The following is an 18,193-nucleotide window of genomic DNA, read 5'->3' as shown; positions in this document are numbered from 1 at the left end:
GTAAATATACTTACATATATTTTGGAATATCGTTATACCTATGGATTATTTTGTTGCTTATAGCTGTTAACTCACTTCTATTGACAGTTATCGACATCAAATCCATTTCAACTTGGAAAGTTGGTATTGAGTCATCATAGCCTTGACAGCAATCAACATCCAGTCCAATTTGAGTGTCATATGTAATATGATGTGGCCATATTGATAGTATTTGTTTATTGAATGTTATCTATGTAATTGATGTGGATCACATGATATATTCAAGAAAAACACACAAATGCTGATCTTTAAAATAGATTTTTATTCATCAATGTAATTTAACAGTTTTACAATATACAGCTGACAGGACTAAGACATTTCATTGTAATTTGGCCCTAAAGGTTGTCGAACAAGAAGAACAGACGTAGTTAGATAGATATGATAGAAGGTGTCAGAAGAACTGTGTTCCTGTGTATTTCCTCTTGAATGATCCATTGTGCTTTTTTACTCATTGTAACAAAACATCAGTTCCCAAAACACACTTTCAGTATTTTTTGCTATCATAAGCAAAACACAATTCTTTCATTTGCTTGTAAAAAATAACATTTAAAATAAGTTTTCAGGAGATAAACATTGCATTAGTGGTAAATTCAAATGACAATATCAGGAAAAGGGCATCAAATTTTGTACAATATTATCAACTTTCCACATCTCAGTGTGCTTTTTTTTTAAACTTTACATTACATCACATTAAAGGATAATACGCTGAACTACAGTATATATATTTACCTCATGCAGAAAATAGCACATACTGAAAAATAAAAATGGGTCCTGAAAGCTGTGGAATCTTTCTTCATGAATCAATTATTACTGTTATACATTATGTTAATATGATTATTATTATTTGGTGTTTGGTTTGCTCAGTTTTTAACAGGTTGAAGGTTTGCAATTGCTGTGGTAGTCAGTGGCCACTGTCAATGTTAAGATATTACCACAAGTAGAACATATATATGTATGTATGTATGTATGTATGTATGTATGTATGTATGTATGTATGTATATATATATATATATATATATATATATATATATATATATATATATATATATATATATATATATTCATACACACATATATAAAACCAACAAAAGTTATGATGCGGCAACCACTGTCTATAGCAGAGCTCACACTGACCATTTTTTCTGTAGTTCAAGTTTCAATCCAAAGCTTTTTGTTTGACAATACTCGTATAATATCAGCTTGCTATAATCATGTTTTCTGGAAATAAACAGAAATAATAAAAAGTAGTGTCATTAAACACAGATGAAAAATAATCCAAATCTAAAGATAAAATATGTTTGCTTATCTTCTCAGTTCAAAATAGATTTTAAAGATGGGCTTGATTACCATAACCTTAGATTAGAGGTACATTTATATTAACACTACTACTAAATTGTCTCTACATGTAGAATCAGCAGTAAAAGCTAATCCACTACATGCAGTACACATGACACATGACATCTACATTAAACAACTATAATTCACAAATAAAAAAGAAATTAACTTGCTCATTATAACTAAAGAAAAGATAAACAGGCACGTTTCATTTTTACATTGCTGTACAAAGGTAAGAAGAGTGTGAGCTAGCGGAGAAGTGTATTTAGCACAAATAGGACAAGGGAACATGTTTTAAAAAAGCCTACAAAATTTGACCGATGACAGACTTGACAGTTCCAACAAAATATGTCCCAAAGAGCACTTGATTTAGAATAATCAATTGGAAGTATTTAAACATCACTATTAATAATAGTAGGAACAGTGTGGCTTTTTTAAATTTTTATTTTTTTATACCTGTTTACAAAACTAGGCAAGAAATAGAAGTGTGCTTGTTAGATCTCAGTAATTGTGCTTTCATTGCCATGAGTGTCAACATAGGCCATCTTGTGGTTAAACTGAACAACTGCACTGTTGAATTAATCTTGCAAGCACAAAGGACTACTGTACAGAGACAGATCCAGGAAGAAAATCATTCATTTGCCAATGAAAAATTGCCCAATGGGGATAAAACATGTGTTAAAATCTTGAGGCATTCATTTTCACCGCTGATTTATAAGTATTGACTGGTGACTCAAATTTCTACTGTTGGTTCATTCTTTCATTTTCGGTGCTGCTTATCATCATAAAGGTTGTGGGGAGTGCTGGAGCCAATCCCAGCTTACTATGGGCACCAGGCGGGGAACTCCCATTCATCCTCACTCATACCTAGGGGCAATTTTGAGTGTTCAACCAGTGTTGTATATGAATTTGCACCCGCTCACTCGACCATTATGTCTGTGAATATGGAATAGGCTAATTTATTGTCATATGCACAAATGAAAGTACTTAAACTGGTGTCACTGGAAATTAGGTGTCCACAAAACAGATAAAAATACAAAACAAACACACACTTAGTGTACTTATGATTTTGTCTTTTTTTTCTTTTAAATTGTGACAGGACAAACCATGCATTTACTCTTTTAAAAAAAAATTATCTCACAATGTCCCAAAATAAATCTGAATGAACAAGTAAGAATAGATACCATTCTGATTAAAAAAAGTGCAAAATAAACACTTGCCGTTATAATAAATGACTACACTATATCAAAGGTGAGATAATTAAATGATACTTCTAGTACAAAACTATTTAACTACATTTAACATGTATTATAAAAAGATCAATTCTGTGCTGGCTGTTCTGGAAACAAGCTGGCATTTTTTTGCTTGAAAGATCACATCACAGCTTCAGAACATGATAAAGTTGTGCAGACTTGCTTGAACACAGAACACACCAAATGGGGGGCACGGCTACAACTATGCAACATGTGACAAGATATACAACCCAATGATGCCTTCACTGGCAATCTCCTTGGCTCAGGATTCTTACCCATCCACATCTCAACATTGCATTTCACACAAAAAGGTTTGTTGGAAGACAAAAGAAGAGATCCTACTTCTGATTACTTCTAATACTGTACATGGAAAAATCCAATGAGTCGTGGTCCGTAGACTGAGGGGACTGTATACTATATTTCAATTAGTTACTTAATTCAAGGTCCCACAAGGCAAACCACAATTATTCCAAATTTTAGCAAACCATGTTATATCTTTTTTTGTTTCAATGTTGATGTACTGTGTGCTATAATAGTATCTGCCTGTTTGTATGAAAGTAGGATACTGATTGATGTTTTCATGTGTTTCTTTTTTTAAAAAGTAGGATACTGGTTAGAGTTTTTAAAGAAACGAAAAAAACCTTTCAGTCAATCACTAAACTGAAGGCTTCAGTTTGTTTTCAATATCTCATGGTAATTCAAATGAGTAAGAAATAGAAAATCAATAAAGTAGTCACTCTGCGTGAGGTCACTGCTTGTAAAATGTGTATAATGAATGCCCCTGTGTAAATTAGTGCGTATTTATATCTTCTCCAGCCTTATACAGTAAATTTGAATCAGCAGGTCCATAAGAAGATGGCCAGTACATGTCTATGTGCTGCTACAAGCCCAACACAACCAGCCTTACAATCTGCCTTAGCTTCAACTGCATATGAACACGGCATACACAGGTACATGTTTTACAAACACCTTTACGGAAAAGGAACAGAATTATTTAAATTATGTGCAACACATTAAAAACACACATACATAAACATACAAACTTCTTTTGGACAGTGACCCAATTTATTCTTTCTTTGTGCCTTGTTTTTTTTTCCCTTAAAGGTAACACACAGGTAGCTATAGGAGGTTGGGATGGATAAAATAAGCCTTTACAATATGTAAAGGTCTCCAGCAAAAAGGGATGTTCCCCACAAATGACTGTGGGAAAGTGTGGTGTGGATAGTGGAGAAGGAAGGAAAGGGGATAAAGGGGAGATGGCATCAGTCGTGGATGACAGAGAGGGGATGGCATCTATGCACTTTGATTTGGGTTGTTGTGAGTGTTGGTGGAGCCATTGCTTCCCTGGATGGTGAGGCATAAGTCACCCTTCCTCTCATTCTCCTCCTCCCTTAGCTCTTCTTTCAGCTCAACCTTTTCCTTGAATGGACGAGACTCTACAGTCTCTTCGGATGCTGTGGTGGCGTAACGGCCAGTGCGGTGCTCTCTCAAGGCTGGGCCCCACTTGGGATGTGCCCGACAGGCATGCTTCAACCGCTGAGCAAAAAAGGGAGGAAGATTTAGTGCAAAGTGGCAAAAAACCTTAAACACCGTACGGTGTTTGTAAGGTTTTTTGGGGGTTTGTAAGGGGAATCATAATCATTTATAAGGGCAGTTATCGGCAGAGGTTGACAGGTATGGACACCCCTGATTTAGAGGATCATTCAGGAAGTGTTCAAATATAGTCTCTTGTCATTCTGCTGATTACAACCCTCACAACCAATCTCTGCCAACTTTCTCAGTTTAAATAGTTTGGATCTCCATCAATAGCAGCTAAAGAGTTTATTTGAATTAAATAAATATGAGTCATATCAACAAAAAATGGAGATAAGAAATTAAGGCTGTGTCTCTCAGTTCAAGGCACCATCTTTTGTGTAAAGCCCCCCCCATTTTTTGCAAATATGTTTATAAAAGATTCAAACCAATGTCTGATTTTAACTGGTAAATGTTCAGTACATTTCTTATTTTGATATTGTATCTGTGTCACTATGGGTTTTCATCATTAACAAAACGTGTAGTACTTAAACTAACATGTTTGTATTTAAAATCAGTTGGTGACGTGAAATATTTATGAACATCAAGTACGTTATATCATAGTGAAAATATTATAGACGTTTATCAAGATCATAGTATAACTATAGAGATGTAATTTTTAGATATCCTTTGTGCACACTAGGAAGCTTTGAAAGTTGTAATCATAAGAGACTTGCAAGCCATTTGTCTCTGGTTGGTACACAGGATCAATATATAACCAAATAGACAAAATAAAAAAGTATAGCTAGCCAAAAATTGCCACTTTAAAACTTTTTGAACAAGAAAGTTCAGGAGAGCTCCGGCAGACACGTCAACACCATTTGGGGCTTACCATCTCAAAAGGAACCTATTCATTAATTTTCTGAACCGCTTATCCTCACAAGGGTCGCGGGGGGTGCTGGAGCCTATCCTAGCTGACCCTGAATCGGTGACCAGCCGATCGCAGGGGACAAGGAGACGGACAACCATTCACACACACTCATACCTAGGGGCAATTTAGAGTGTCCAATCAGCCTACCATGGATGTCTTTGGAATGTGGGAGGAAACCGGAGTACCCGGAGAAAGCCCACGCAGGCCCGGGGAGAACATGCAAACTCCACACAGATGGACATGACCTGGATTTGAACCCAGGGCCCCAGAGATGTGAGGCCGACGTGCTAACCACTTGTGCCGCCGGGCCGCCCTACAAATGGGTGTTTATTTATTCAAAATAATATCCAATGAAATAAGGTGTGTTTTGATCAGTCATTAAATATCAGAGCAGGTAAAGTTCAGTTTACAAAAAATCTTCAATCATTTATTCTATTTACATAACAATTGCGAGATAAAATAGGTTTTATAACAATTTAAACTGTGTTACCTCTCTGAAGGTGGCCCCAGGGGACCTGGAGATCTTGTAGAGGGCATAGATGGGAATGCAAATCACTGACGACATCGCCATTGAGAAGCCAATGGCCAAAGACCAACCAGGATACACATAGTCATTATAGGTGATAGGCTTGTACTGGATAACTGTGAAGACCAGGATGAACTTTGAGGACAAAAGAGAAGCAAGTGAATTAAATCAGTGAGCGGTGCATATAACAAAAATAAATAAATATATACATATATATATATATATATATATATATATATATATATATATATATATATATATATATATATATATATATATATATATATATATATATATATATATATATATATATATATGTGTGGTACACGTTGGTAAGCACAACTGATTGGCAAGCAAATCAGGCTGTACTACATAACTATCTATCCTAGCTGGGATGGGCTACAGCCCACCTGTGAGTCTCATTAGGATAAGAAATACAGATTGTGGATTAATTGATACATTAAAGATGAATCAGTAAAAGTGCGAAAAAAACAAATGATATTGTTTAAGAGATATTTGTAGTTGGGAACAAATTTTCAGAATCAGTGGCAGCCCTGGACAGTAGTTCACAGGGACTTCTGGAGTTAGGGATAGGCCTAGAATCTAACCAGTAATCCACAACAATACATGTATTGGTCGGTCCAACAGCTTAGTGGACGAGCATTGTATGCGTTTTCGGGAAATTCTGCTGATAGCAGCTGCAGACTTTCCCGTCAGAAAGATTTGCGCTGAAGTCGCAATTGGAAACAAAGCCCACCAGATTAGCTCAAAATATAGGTCATATTCCTCAAATGCTTTGGCAGTATGTAGATGGTGTTTTGTTGTGAGTGTTTACTTACAGAGATAATGACAGGGGAGATGAACCTCCAGCAGACTTTGAAGAAGAGAGGCGGAGGAAACCCCAACATCATCTCAACATCTTTAAAGTAGTTAGTGTGACCTGAAGGAAAGGAGTGATTTAAAATTCAAATAAAATACATGCAAAAAAACAATTAAGGTGACAACGTAAATGGTAGCAACAAAATAATGAATGTGCTGTGTGTTATAATGAGTAGCATAAATCTAGGTTTGATCCATTTCCAAAAGGTTAGTTTGGCAGATCACAAAGCAAACACAGTCCATGTTATTTATATTTCTTTGAATGTGTAGTTGCACACTGAAAATGCAATGCATCTTGATTTCTATGACAGCACAAACCTCATTGGACCCGTTTGGGAATAAGAAAAACTGTTAACAAGCTAGTGGCCTTGAAGACATACGTAACAAGTGATAATTTACCAAGAGTCAATCAGAATTTAAGCCACATCAGAGCAGGTATAAGTCCTTGTCAACATGTACTAGGCTACTCTGCAAAAACAAGACATTTTCCCACGATTTGCTCTACTACCAAACACAAGCATATATGATGTCACATTATCACATGTTTACACAATAGTTAAATGATATAATCTTGCCAAACAGTCTTAAAAAATAAATTATAGAACTCACCTAGATAGATAACTATTGAAATAGTACGATCAAAATAATTGATGTGTATTGGTTTGGCTCAACATTGTTAGAAACTGATGACATCGGTGTTGCGCAGGATCCGGGAGAGCGTGTATGACTCAATGGAAAATAAGTATTTAAACTAGTATTTTGTGTTATGTTATGTTATTGTGCGACGAGTTGGAATACAAAATTGAAAGAGTCAGAGGAGGAATTAAGTCCCCCAAAACATGAGATTGTACCAAACATTACATTTACCAAAGTAATGAAACTAAACGGAGAGAATGCATTGCACGAAGAGACCATCCGTCCGTGGCAACTCTGTCTTTCTTGCAAATAGCGAAATGCTTGTTTTTTGCACTTCTTTGGTTTATTTTACAAAGATAAGGACTATAGGTTGTGGCTCAGCCATGTCCAAGCTATAGAAATCACTCAAGTTTAACTTTTATTGTTGACTGTTCACAAAAATGACTTCTCGATAGCAATGTAAAAACTGTCAATGTTCAAAGAAACCAGGCCATCAAACCCAACATTTTATACATGATCTCAGTGTTTAAATTTGTGTGTGTGTTTTAATTAGAACGTGCCTATTATGTGTCCAATTTTTTCACTTTATGGTACAAGGAGGCCGACGTCTGAGTTTCTTAGCTCAATGTTTTTGGCCCTTGATTTGTTATATTTCCCTCTATTTACCGGCATCTTGCGTAGCATCGTCCATCTTTTTTGTTATAATTATTCACTGAACTTTTGTCATGGCAACCTTTCATTTCATTTTGTTTTTGTTTGTATTGGCATTCAACGAGCACCTATATTTACTACACATAGTCTTTCTACTTCAGGAGAAGACATTTTTCTTCTTCACTATCATCCCATAAGTTTTAAGAACACTTGTAATGTGTGTTGATTCCGAGCCTTACCATAAACATACATGACACAGACACACATGATGCAGGAGATAATGACCAGGGAAAAACTTGCAGCATAGTTATCCATCAGTAGCAACCAGTAGATTCCTGCCTGTAGACATGAACAGAAAATGTGTCATAACAGCTCTCCTCAACAGTAAAATATGTACATGGCAGTGGATAATCACGATATACTTCTCATATGCTCTCCTTATCTGACAGAACATTCTCCAATTGTTCATGAATAAATATATCACATTAACTTTGGTCAACAACACAATGATAATGGAATGAATTCTGTAAGTCATTACAACAAGTGTAGCAAAACGTGTTCCAGGAACAGCCCGACTGAGACAGTTAAAACATCACATACTACATTATGGAAATACAGGCTGAGCTTCCTGCCGGCTTGCTACGTAGAGCGCTTCGGACAGTGTGAAATGGAAAAAAAATGGGGAAGGTAGGATGGTGGGGTACTCGGATGTTTCGTCGAAAGACGTTTGGTCCCCGGACCTTTGGTCCCCGGACGTTTGGTCGACCGGACGTTTGGTCGACCAGACATTTGGTAGAACGGACGTTTGGTAGAACGGACGTTTCGTAGAACGGACGTTTGGTCGCCGGGTTGTTACTGTTGAAACTAGCTCTCAAAATTTTAATCATGAGAGAGAGAGAGTTTAATATCTAAATACCTAATATCAAAATATCAACAGTAAACTCTCTGTCATAATTTGACAGCGAGCGAACCCGGCGACCAAACATCCGTTCTACCAAACGTCTGTTCTACCAAACGTCCGTTCTACCAAACGTCCGGTCGACCAAACGTCCGGTTGACCAAACGTCCGGGGACCAAACGTCTTTCGACAAAATGTCCGGTCACAGGATGGTGGGTACCCTTGACCTTTCGGGTTGAGAATGAGAGATTCGTAAAAAAAAAGAGACATCAAATGCACAGATACACTAGACACCAAAATGAAAATGTTGACACCATATAAAGTACGAACAGGGTTGGACCAGGGTACGTCACAACAATGTGGGTAGGCGCAGCGATTCACATGGCATGCGCCACATCCACATATCCCCCCATTGGTGATTAGGGTGGGGAGATTGAACATTCAGTCATGAATCACAGGGTTTTTCAGTCCACTGTGGTGGGGAAGGGTAGAGGGGCGCTGAGCCGCAGATTAGCTTTAACTCCTTTCCAGGAGTTAAACATTTCTAAGACTAGATTGGTTGTTCTGTTGCAATATGAATGTTACTCTATTCGGGTTCCACAATGCTCAATTTCATTGAATTGCGTGTCTTTGTTGGCCTCTCTGATGACAGGTTCCTTCTCCATGGCTAGTTGGCATCCCTCTCAGGTCAAGTGCCACTTTCATCTTGCAGTTCATCCGAGCAGCCTGGTCACACACCATATCCAGCTTTGGTAAGCTCTCCTATCTGCACCTCAGCAGCACTAGCAGACCCCTCAAGCAATTTAGGCAGCTGATCCCATTCAGAGCACGCCGCCAATGTCCGTTGAAAACAACGTTGGGTCTGGGTTCCACCAACTCCACTTACCGTGAATCTCACCACTATCAGTTCAATCAGATTGGCATCTTCCACATGCTTGATGTAAATATGCGCCTGGCACACTTTCTTCCAGGCACCCAAGGAATCCATCGTGTACCCAGCTGGATGAGTACTGGCAGAAAAGCAGGCTCTCCTTTCCCTACTGTCTTTGTTGAAAAAAGTTGGTCAAAAATGCTTTAAGGTCACCTACTAATTCCGTAATCTCGAGTTCAGAAAGAAGCGGATTGCCGCTCACGAGACAGAGGACTGACACAGGTACACGGTCGATTGGTCGCCGGTCTTTTGGTCGCCAATCTTTTGGTCGCCGGTCTTTTGGTCGCCCGGAAGGTAAGTGATAATTACCATTTAAATCGTTGCTCAAATTCCCTAAATACAAACTGCGAATTACTATTTAGTCATACTTAATGCCCTATTAATTATTAGGCTAAAGAAAAGCTCCAAATTTCCCGGACTTTTATTGTTTTTTTCGGAGAACTTGCTAAGACCCTGACGGACGTACCTTCCTAAGGGGACAACTCATGTACATACAAACTCTTATACACTCACACGTCGGCCCAGTGAAACTGCTCACGGCATTGTTGGCTTTTATTGATGCGTAGACCGTGTTGTTTTACCTTGTTTTGTCGCCGGTCTTTTGGTCGTCGGTCTTTTGGTCGCCGGTATTTTGGTCGCCCGTTGTCGCGGTCGGGGCGACCAAAAGACCGCTGACCAAAAGACGGCGACCAAAAGACGGCGAACAAAAGACGGCGACCAAAAGACGGCGACCAAATGACGGCGACCAAAAGACCGGCGACCAATCGACCGCACGCGACTGACACATACAGAGAGCAGGGGGTGTGAAGAGAATGGTTCTGTTCCAAAAGTGTCAAGGGCAAGCAGAAAGATAATGTAAGATCCATTAAAATAAACAGTCAAATATAACGTTGACTGAAGAGTATTAAGGGCTTTACTTCATCAACACTCAAGAAATGGATACTATTTTTGACTCCTTTTGAGATCTTGATTATTTCGCCAAAAACATATACTAATTGAATGATATTCAAGCAAAACATAACAATTTTACATTTATTTAGTATAATGTAGTAAATATCTTATCTTTACCTGAGTTGTTAGTGGAACTCCGAGGAGGAATCCTACAATAGCCACACACAGTGTAACTACAGATTTGTTCTTCATGATCCAGTCAGTGCCTATCTCATCAACAATGGCTGTCACCAGCGTCTCCAACAAACAGAACTAAATCAACAAATTAATGAAATTGAGAAAATGTCATTTATATGTCTCTTGTTCAGTGTCTATCATTTTAAAAGTCTCTTTCTGACAAAAGAAATAACACTGTAGTCATTACTTTGTAGACTGCCTTTGTACATTCCCAACATAAAAAGTGACTCACATATTATGTGGCCTCCAGAGAAAAAAAGGGCAATAGGTAAAATGTTTTTCAAGCCTTACCTGAGTTCCCAATCCTAAAAGGATTAACATGAAGAAGAAGAGCAGTGACCACAGTGGAGAAATGGGAAGGAGAGTGAGGGCTTCTGGGTATGCCACGAATGCCAGTCCTGGGCCATGGTCTGCAACCTCTGATACGGGCACGTTGAGGTGGTGTGCCATGAAGCCCAAGATGGAGAAAATTACAAAGCCAGCATAGACACTTGTTGCGCAGTTGGTTATGCTGATGATGATACTGTCTCTGTGCATTAAAACATAAATTGGACGGTAATTACATGTCTGATAAAACACAATTCATTGCATATAAAGCACTTACTTGAAACATAGCACATGATATAGCCTTCCCTAAAATGTTCACAGATATAAAAAGTTTTTTTGTAATGATGACAATTTCAAATAACCTCGACTTTTATTGGGACATTTAATTTCTGCAACTCAATAGAAAAACTAAGACTTTATTACAGGGCAAAAACAAAACAAAAACTGAACCTAATATACTCTGGTTGCTTAAATATGCACACCCATAAATCTGTTGACATTGAGTATTTTTACTGCATTGGCGAATTTAAATGTGCATAGTGGAGTATGGTTGGGCACAGACAGCAGACACACTTACACACTATATACATATCATTTTTTTAGATAATCCAAATTTGGCAAACTAGTGAACAACACACCACTTTACTTTCGGGCATTTATTTAACAGGGGTGCCTATAGACTTCTTGTACCCACCGTTAGGAATAATAGACCTACTGTGAGACTACTTTACTTCTTTGTAAACAGTAAGGTTAACCGCAGATTGTTGCACTGCTTCTCATTTGCTAGTCCGATTGATGTTGCAGCAGTAGGGAAATTCATCAGAATGATACCCCAGAAGCAAATTAGGATAGAGTACATACAGCTTTGTGCACAGATAGATTCAAGTTTGTTCCCACTTTGAACCCTCTCAGCTTTTCCCCAGATACCCACATAGTGTTAGTAAATTGGGCCTTTTATTTCCCTACCTCCATTCATTTCTGACTACTTTTGCTTTAGGTGGAGTTATAGAAGTAGAAAAATCCCAGGCTAAGTCAATTCTTTATTGTTTTACCCAATCTCAAATTTGGTTCCATTGCTCCAAACACAAGTGAAATATTTTTTTTATGATCTAAAATTTATTCATTTTCCAAGTAAATTTCTAGACTCAAGAAGTCGTGTTTTATCGGTTATTAATTCTAATGAGTAAATGATTAGACAAACTAATATAAGGCTCCACTAGCTGTAAAATGCTCTATAGATACACTATACATATGTCTACATATAGGCGCGAGTGGTTAGCGTGTCAGCCCCACAGCTCTGTGGTTCTGGGTTTAAAATCCCGGTCATGTCCATTGTGGGGAGTTTGCATGTTCTCCCCGGGCCTGTGTGGGTTTCCTCCGGGTACCCCGGTTTCCTCCCACATTCAAAGTGACTGTTCAGACTGCATTCAGATAACCAATATTCTCACTACCTGAAATTAATCGAATCCGAGTAGGAAGAAAGAACTCTCTTCCTCCAACATGTAGCCGAGTAGGGCAATTTACTTCGACATGGTGTGATTCAAAATTAATACAAAATACAAAGAGAAAATTCTGTTATACCCAGAATGCAGGATTAACATTTCTTATAACAACTACTGGTATAAATATGTAGTTTTTAAAATTGGATCTGTGTAGATATTAAAGCAAAAGACCTTGTGTTGTGTAAGTGAAATTTCTGGTTAGTTCAAAATACCTGAAACAATTGTTGTGAAACTTGTTGTAGGAAGCCATTGTGATAAGACCGCCCCAGGCACATCCCAGGGAGTAGAAAATCTGTGAAGCGGCATCGCCCCACACCTAGAAAAAACACAACGAATAGATGACGGAATAAAAAGGTTTTGGAAAACAGTCATTTTTATTTTATTCAAAATTGTACTGTCACCTTAGGGCTTACTTTACTAAATAGATAGATTGAACTTTACTGAGCTACTACAACCAGTAGTCCTTTTCTTTGTAAAATTAACCAAAAAAGGCAAAAAAAAATGCTTTAATCCCATTGTACTGTTGACCAAATTGCCAGAGTTGCTCCCGGGTGATGTCATACGTCCTCTTCCATTTATTTTCACATTTCTGTGGCGACCAGTGTTTTAGTTGTTGTTTTTTTCTCAAGAAATAAATATTATCGGAAAAATTTTAATACCTGTTGTGTAGGAAATCGTAACAACACGAACACTATTCCTTTGTTTTGATCGAAACATTTTAATGAAGACTGCTTTGACCAAGTGACAAATAATGAGGGACAATTGGGTTGTTTTTTAGGCTATACTGCATTAAAATATAGAGGTGTTGGATGGTTACCATGTGAGCTAGCTGCCATAGTTAACAGAGACACAGGAACCAAAATTACTAGACTATATCTGGTCTGTCAGATTTTGATACCAACACTTTTTCTAATAGACCCTATCAATTTTTGCCACTTTGTCAAAATTTTGCTTCCACTGTTTTTCCTTAGGGTAGCCCGCTGAACGGGTGGTTAGCGCGTTGACCTCACATTTCTGAGATCGACGGTTCAAACCCGGGTTTAGATATTGCTGTGTGGAGTTTGCATGTTCTCCCGAGGATTGCGTGGGTTATCCCTGAGTGTTATGGTTTCCTCCCACATTCCATAAACATGCATGGTAGGCAGGCTGGATGGAAACTCTAAATTGAGTGTGAACGTGAAAGGTTTCAGCCTCCTTGTGCCCTGTGATTGGTTGGGCACCAATTCAGTTCGTCCCCCACCTGGTGCCCATAGATGTCTGTGATAGGCTCAATAATAATAATAATAATAATCGGACATAGGCTTTGCCATCATCATTGACTCGACAAAAAGCCTAATTGTCATCATACCCAGAAACTGCGTATGGCAAGACCCTTGTGAAGATAAGCGGTGCAGAAAATGAATGAATGAATGTCTTCCTATAGCTCCGTACATTATAGTTTGTAATTGCGGTAAGGTTACTAAGCGCATATATCTTCTTGCTTCTGTTTATGGGGATGCTGGCATAGCAGAAAATACACCAGGAAGAAATACTGGTTTTAATCTCAGATGATAAATTATTCGTTTTTCAATTGCCAAGCTGCTTTTAGAGCCAGTGCTCAGGAATGTAATATATTTACCATTTAGTAGAGGTGATGTTAATAAAGACGCTTTCTTATAGGGCTCTCCTGTTTCTCCCCATTTCTCTCAGTGATAGGAGCTGTGGTTCAGCCTCCGGTCTAAACTTTCATGGTAAAACCCCATGTTCTTCGGGACCTACTTGCTCCTCTGACCCTCAATTTTGTATTCCAACAAAACAAGTATTCTTATCTACCTACTTTTTTTTACATTGAGTCATACGCTCTCTTCCGGATACTGTCCGTCTGTTATGTCATTGTTTTTTAAGAACGCTGATGCAAAATGTAAATTTTTGTTGTTGTACAATTTCAATACTTATTGACCAGTGTGCATCTTGAAAGTTTATTTTTAAAAATTGTTTGACAATTTTCTATAATTTAACTAGTGTGTAAAAATCCAGTCTGACAGATGTTTGGATTTTTCATGGCTGGTACAAGCATATTACGAGCAGGCTTGATAACAAAAAGAAACCAATAAATCTTAATTTCTTAATTAATATTAGATACTATAACTACCGCTAAATATTGATGTTCTTAAGCTATTAAGTAAATGATGACTTTCACCAAAAATGTATTTCTATTTCAGAATTGAAAATATGATTGTCTTTAAGAGTTTGTCAAACGACTGTGTAATAACCATAACAGAAACACAACATGATCAAAGCAAATAAACTTCTTATGCAAAAACTTAAATGCCGAGTCAAAAAATACCTTTGCATCGAGGACCTTCTGCCATTGTGGAGTCAAGTAATACATTATGCCATTGATGGCACCGTCCAGCGTAATCCCACGGATGAACAAGATGGTCAGTACAACATATGGGAATGTGGCTGTAAAGTAAACCACCTGCAAATGCATGAACACAAGAACTTCATGACTTCTGAAAAACAGCGTCGACTTGCTCAGTCTGTGTTCATTAGATCCAACTACGATCTCTCTTGAAGTTACCCTTATTCAAAGATGTTTAACTGACCTTTCCAGAGGATTTGACACCCCTGATGAGGCAGAGGAAGACGACCACCCAGGATATAGCCAGACATCCCAGTAGGGGAAGGCGCACTTCTCCAAAGTTTCCAATGTCATCAGAAATGTTTAATACATAATGTCTGGGGGAAAAAAACACGCATGGGCCTTTTTATGTAAGCCTTTGAACTGTGTTGCTCGATACTGACCAGATTATACTTTTTCACAACTACAGTTTCATTTTAATTTTTTGTCACCAAAAGCTCACATTTAAATAACATTTGAATTAAATGTTTATAACTTTTAATGTAGTTTTGTCAGGTTTGTAACATATGTTCAATTAATCAGAATATTTATATATATGGAATTTTTGCCCACCTCTGTAAACTTTTTAAATCTTTTTTTATTAAAAAAGAAAGTGTCCTGAAATGGCCCCTTATTTAAAACTTCCTGTGTATCATTTAATAAATAAGATGTTCAAAATTCAATAAAAGCTCCTAAATTTGAAGGCATCTGATCAAAATTTTGAAATGCTCACTGGAGAGAAAGTACATGGAAACCAATCTTATCTAAAATGTGCATGTTGGGCCTTGCAATTCAAAAAAAAAGAATTGCATAACTGATCCTATTATGGCTCCAAATAGCATTCAAGGTGTCCCCTCAAAACCTCAAAAATCAATCACAAAACAAATTCACTTGAAAGCACTGTTTCCGTCAAAACCTACACAGATAACATACTTCAACCAAGTCACACTCTTTTTAGATAGCACCTTTACCTTTCTGTTGCAGGAAATTGTTCAAATGTTTGGAAAATTAGTGCCTACTCAAGTCAACATACCTTAACCACCAGTCAATTGGAGGGTATATATGGACACAATGTGTTCACTTTAACATGTCTTTGACATTTTGGTAGACATACAAGCACTGACAGACCATGGAAGGTCTAGATAGGAAGGGCTGAGCAGTGATTCAAAACCAGTTTCAGACATGATTCAAGATTCAAAATGGTCTTTTGATGGGACTTACTTCCAGTATTCCTCACTTGGGCTGGTTCTTTTGGTACGGTTCACTACCTCAATGACTCCATCCACCACGCTGTGGGTGACGTTAGCCATGCTGGTGTTTCCTTGAGACACAACTCCACTGCAATCAGGTGTATTCCAGGGGTTGTCACAGTATGTCCATGGTAGCAAATTTGTCATAGATGAGAAAAAATAGTAGAAGGCAATGCAAATAACGACATTGTAGTAGATGCCAATGTAGGTGGACACCACCATCATGCCATAACCCACACCTGCCGAAGAACAAAGGAAAAAAAAGTGCTAAATTGTGATAGATTACAAACATTCAAAGACTTAGAAAATAAGCACTAATTACAATGATCAAAATTGCAGATCACTCAAAAAGCATCACTTTTGTGCCGAAAAATGCATTTTTTTTTTTTTTAATTCCAAAGAAGTGTGTTATTGCTCTTGACATGCCACTGAATTGAGACTTCAGTGGTTGAAATGAATAGTTGGATAAACAAAACCTTGGGCTATACAACAGAAGGAAGTGACCTTACATTTACCAAACATTCGCCACATCCTTTGCAAACTTTGAAACATTGTAGGAGGTTGGTTACTCTTAAAAAAAAAATACATTTTACTTTTCCAGGATTTTTTTTCATGAAGACTGAGATCATTAGCATATGTTCTAGTCGAATATAAAAAAATGCAGTTTAAATTGTATAAAATGTACAGTAATGTTTGTCTTAACAGTAAAACTATCTTGCTTGATTGTAATGGTTGATAATGCACTTATGTTAAAACTTGATTTGTCAGGATGATCTCTCTCCCTTTATCTGGCAAACATGGCAATGTGCTGGTTATTAAAATATACATTTATTAATAATAATAATGATAATAATACTAATATTAATAATAACCATCCATAATTTTATTATTATTAATAATAATAATGATAAATATAATAATCTGTTATGAATTATGCACTAAACTCGGCTGCTTCTACCCTTGAGCTGTAGCATTAGCTAGATTTTAACTCAAAAGTAATGTACTACCATAAGAAATACAATATTTAGTATTTTGGAAAGAGGATGTTTATGAAAGTAACGTATGTACCAATACCAATACACCTTCATATGATTTAAATATTTTAAACAAAATATTATTCCACAGCCAATGTGCTTGTGTCACAGGAACAATCTATAAACATACTCAGGTTATTACCAAATATTTTAATTCAAATTAAAAGCAGAATTTAAAAAAAAAAAAAATTCTGTTAAACCCAGCTCTGGTTCCAAGTTGTTTGATCTACAAATATAAGTCAACCGTACAAACAGTTGTTTCTTTTTCCGGGAAATCTAAGTCTAGTATACATTAAAAGCACACAAACCTTTGAACATTGGACTAATCTTCCAAACTCCCAGACAGCCCTGACTGGCAAACTGGCCGAAGGATAACTCGAGGAAGAAGAGTGGAATGCCACAGAAAACCAACATGATTAAGTATGGTAGCATGAAGGCACCTAAGAAAGGACATTCACGATTTAGTCATCATTAAGAAAGACGTTCAAGACCCAAGAGAATTCTAGCATACTCGTTTTAAATATTTAATACATGCACCCCAAAATTCACATAATTATAGGGTTGTTATGCCACCAGACCGTTCCTGAGAGGTATTAGAACACAGCGGTTAAATTATCATAGTTTTATATATTGTTGTTCCAATAATATGAACTAAAGTAACATATTTGGTGTTAGGGTCAATTTTGACCTGTGTGTATTTACTTAAAAGTAAAATAAAGTTAAAAGTCAAATAAAGTAATTCTTTTCAATATGTTTATTATATTGAAAAATAAGCAGCAGAAATAAATACTAGAAAATGTATAACTGCTAGTTCAAACAAAACAAAAAACAACAATCAAGCAGGTTTTATATACAGAAATCAAGAACATGCACACGATTTTGTCACTTTAGATGAGAAATCACATTTCTCAGCCCGTGTGCTACTAAAGAAATCATCAAGTCTAAAAGATTCACTCAAATATTTTTTCATAACCACA

The 18,193-nt window shown here is 37.1% G+C and overlaps 1 protein-coding gene across 2 annotated transcripts in view; it reads right to left on the bottom strand.

The window, feature by feature from the left end:
- Positions 1-281: 281 nt before the first annotated feature.
- The window catches only part of slc6a9 (solute carrier family 6 member 9), a 53,259-nt gene continuing 35,347 nt past the window's right edge, over positions 282-18,193 (bottom strand). For both annotated transcript variants that reach the window (XM_077614502.1, XM_077614500.1), the window contains exons 4-14: positions 17,525-17,656; positions 16,154-16,421; positions 15,138-15,270; positions 14,876-15,010; positions 12,762-12,865; positions 11,012-11,249; positions 10,661-10,795; positions 8,003-8,102; positions 6,437-6,537; positions 5,562-5,732; positions 282-4,164 (exon numbers count right to left, since the gene is read on the bottom strand). In XM_077614502.1, coding sequence (XP_077470628.1) covers positions 3,922-4,164; positions 5,562-5,732; positions 6,437-6,537; positions 8,003-8,102; positions 10,661-10,795; positions 11,012-11,249; positions 12,762-12,865; positions 14,876-15,010; positions 15,138-15,270; positions 16,154-16,421; positions 17,525-17,656 — 1,760 coding nt within the window. In that variant the 3' untranslated portion in view covers positions 282-3,921. The remainder of the gene's footprint in view (positions 4,165-5,561; positions 5,733-6,436; positions 6,538-8,002; positions 8,103-10,660; positions 10,796-11,011; positions 11,250-12,761; positions 12,866-14,875; positions 15,011-15,137; positions 15,271-16,153; positions 16,422-17,524; positions 17,657-18,193) is intronic.

Source organism: Stigmatopora argus, chromosome 12 (genome assembly GCF_051989625.1).
Source record: "Stigmatopora argus isolate UIUO_Sarg chromosome 12, RoL_Sarg_1.0, whole genome shotgun sequence".
In the NCBI taxonomy this organism is placed as follows: Eukaryota; Metazoa; Chordata; class Actinopteri; order Syngnathiformes; family Syngnathidae; genus Stigmatopora; species Stigmatopora argus.
Note: the sequence above shows the minus strand (reverse complement) of the source record. Positions and strands in the feature narration are given on the sequence as shown.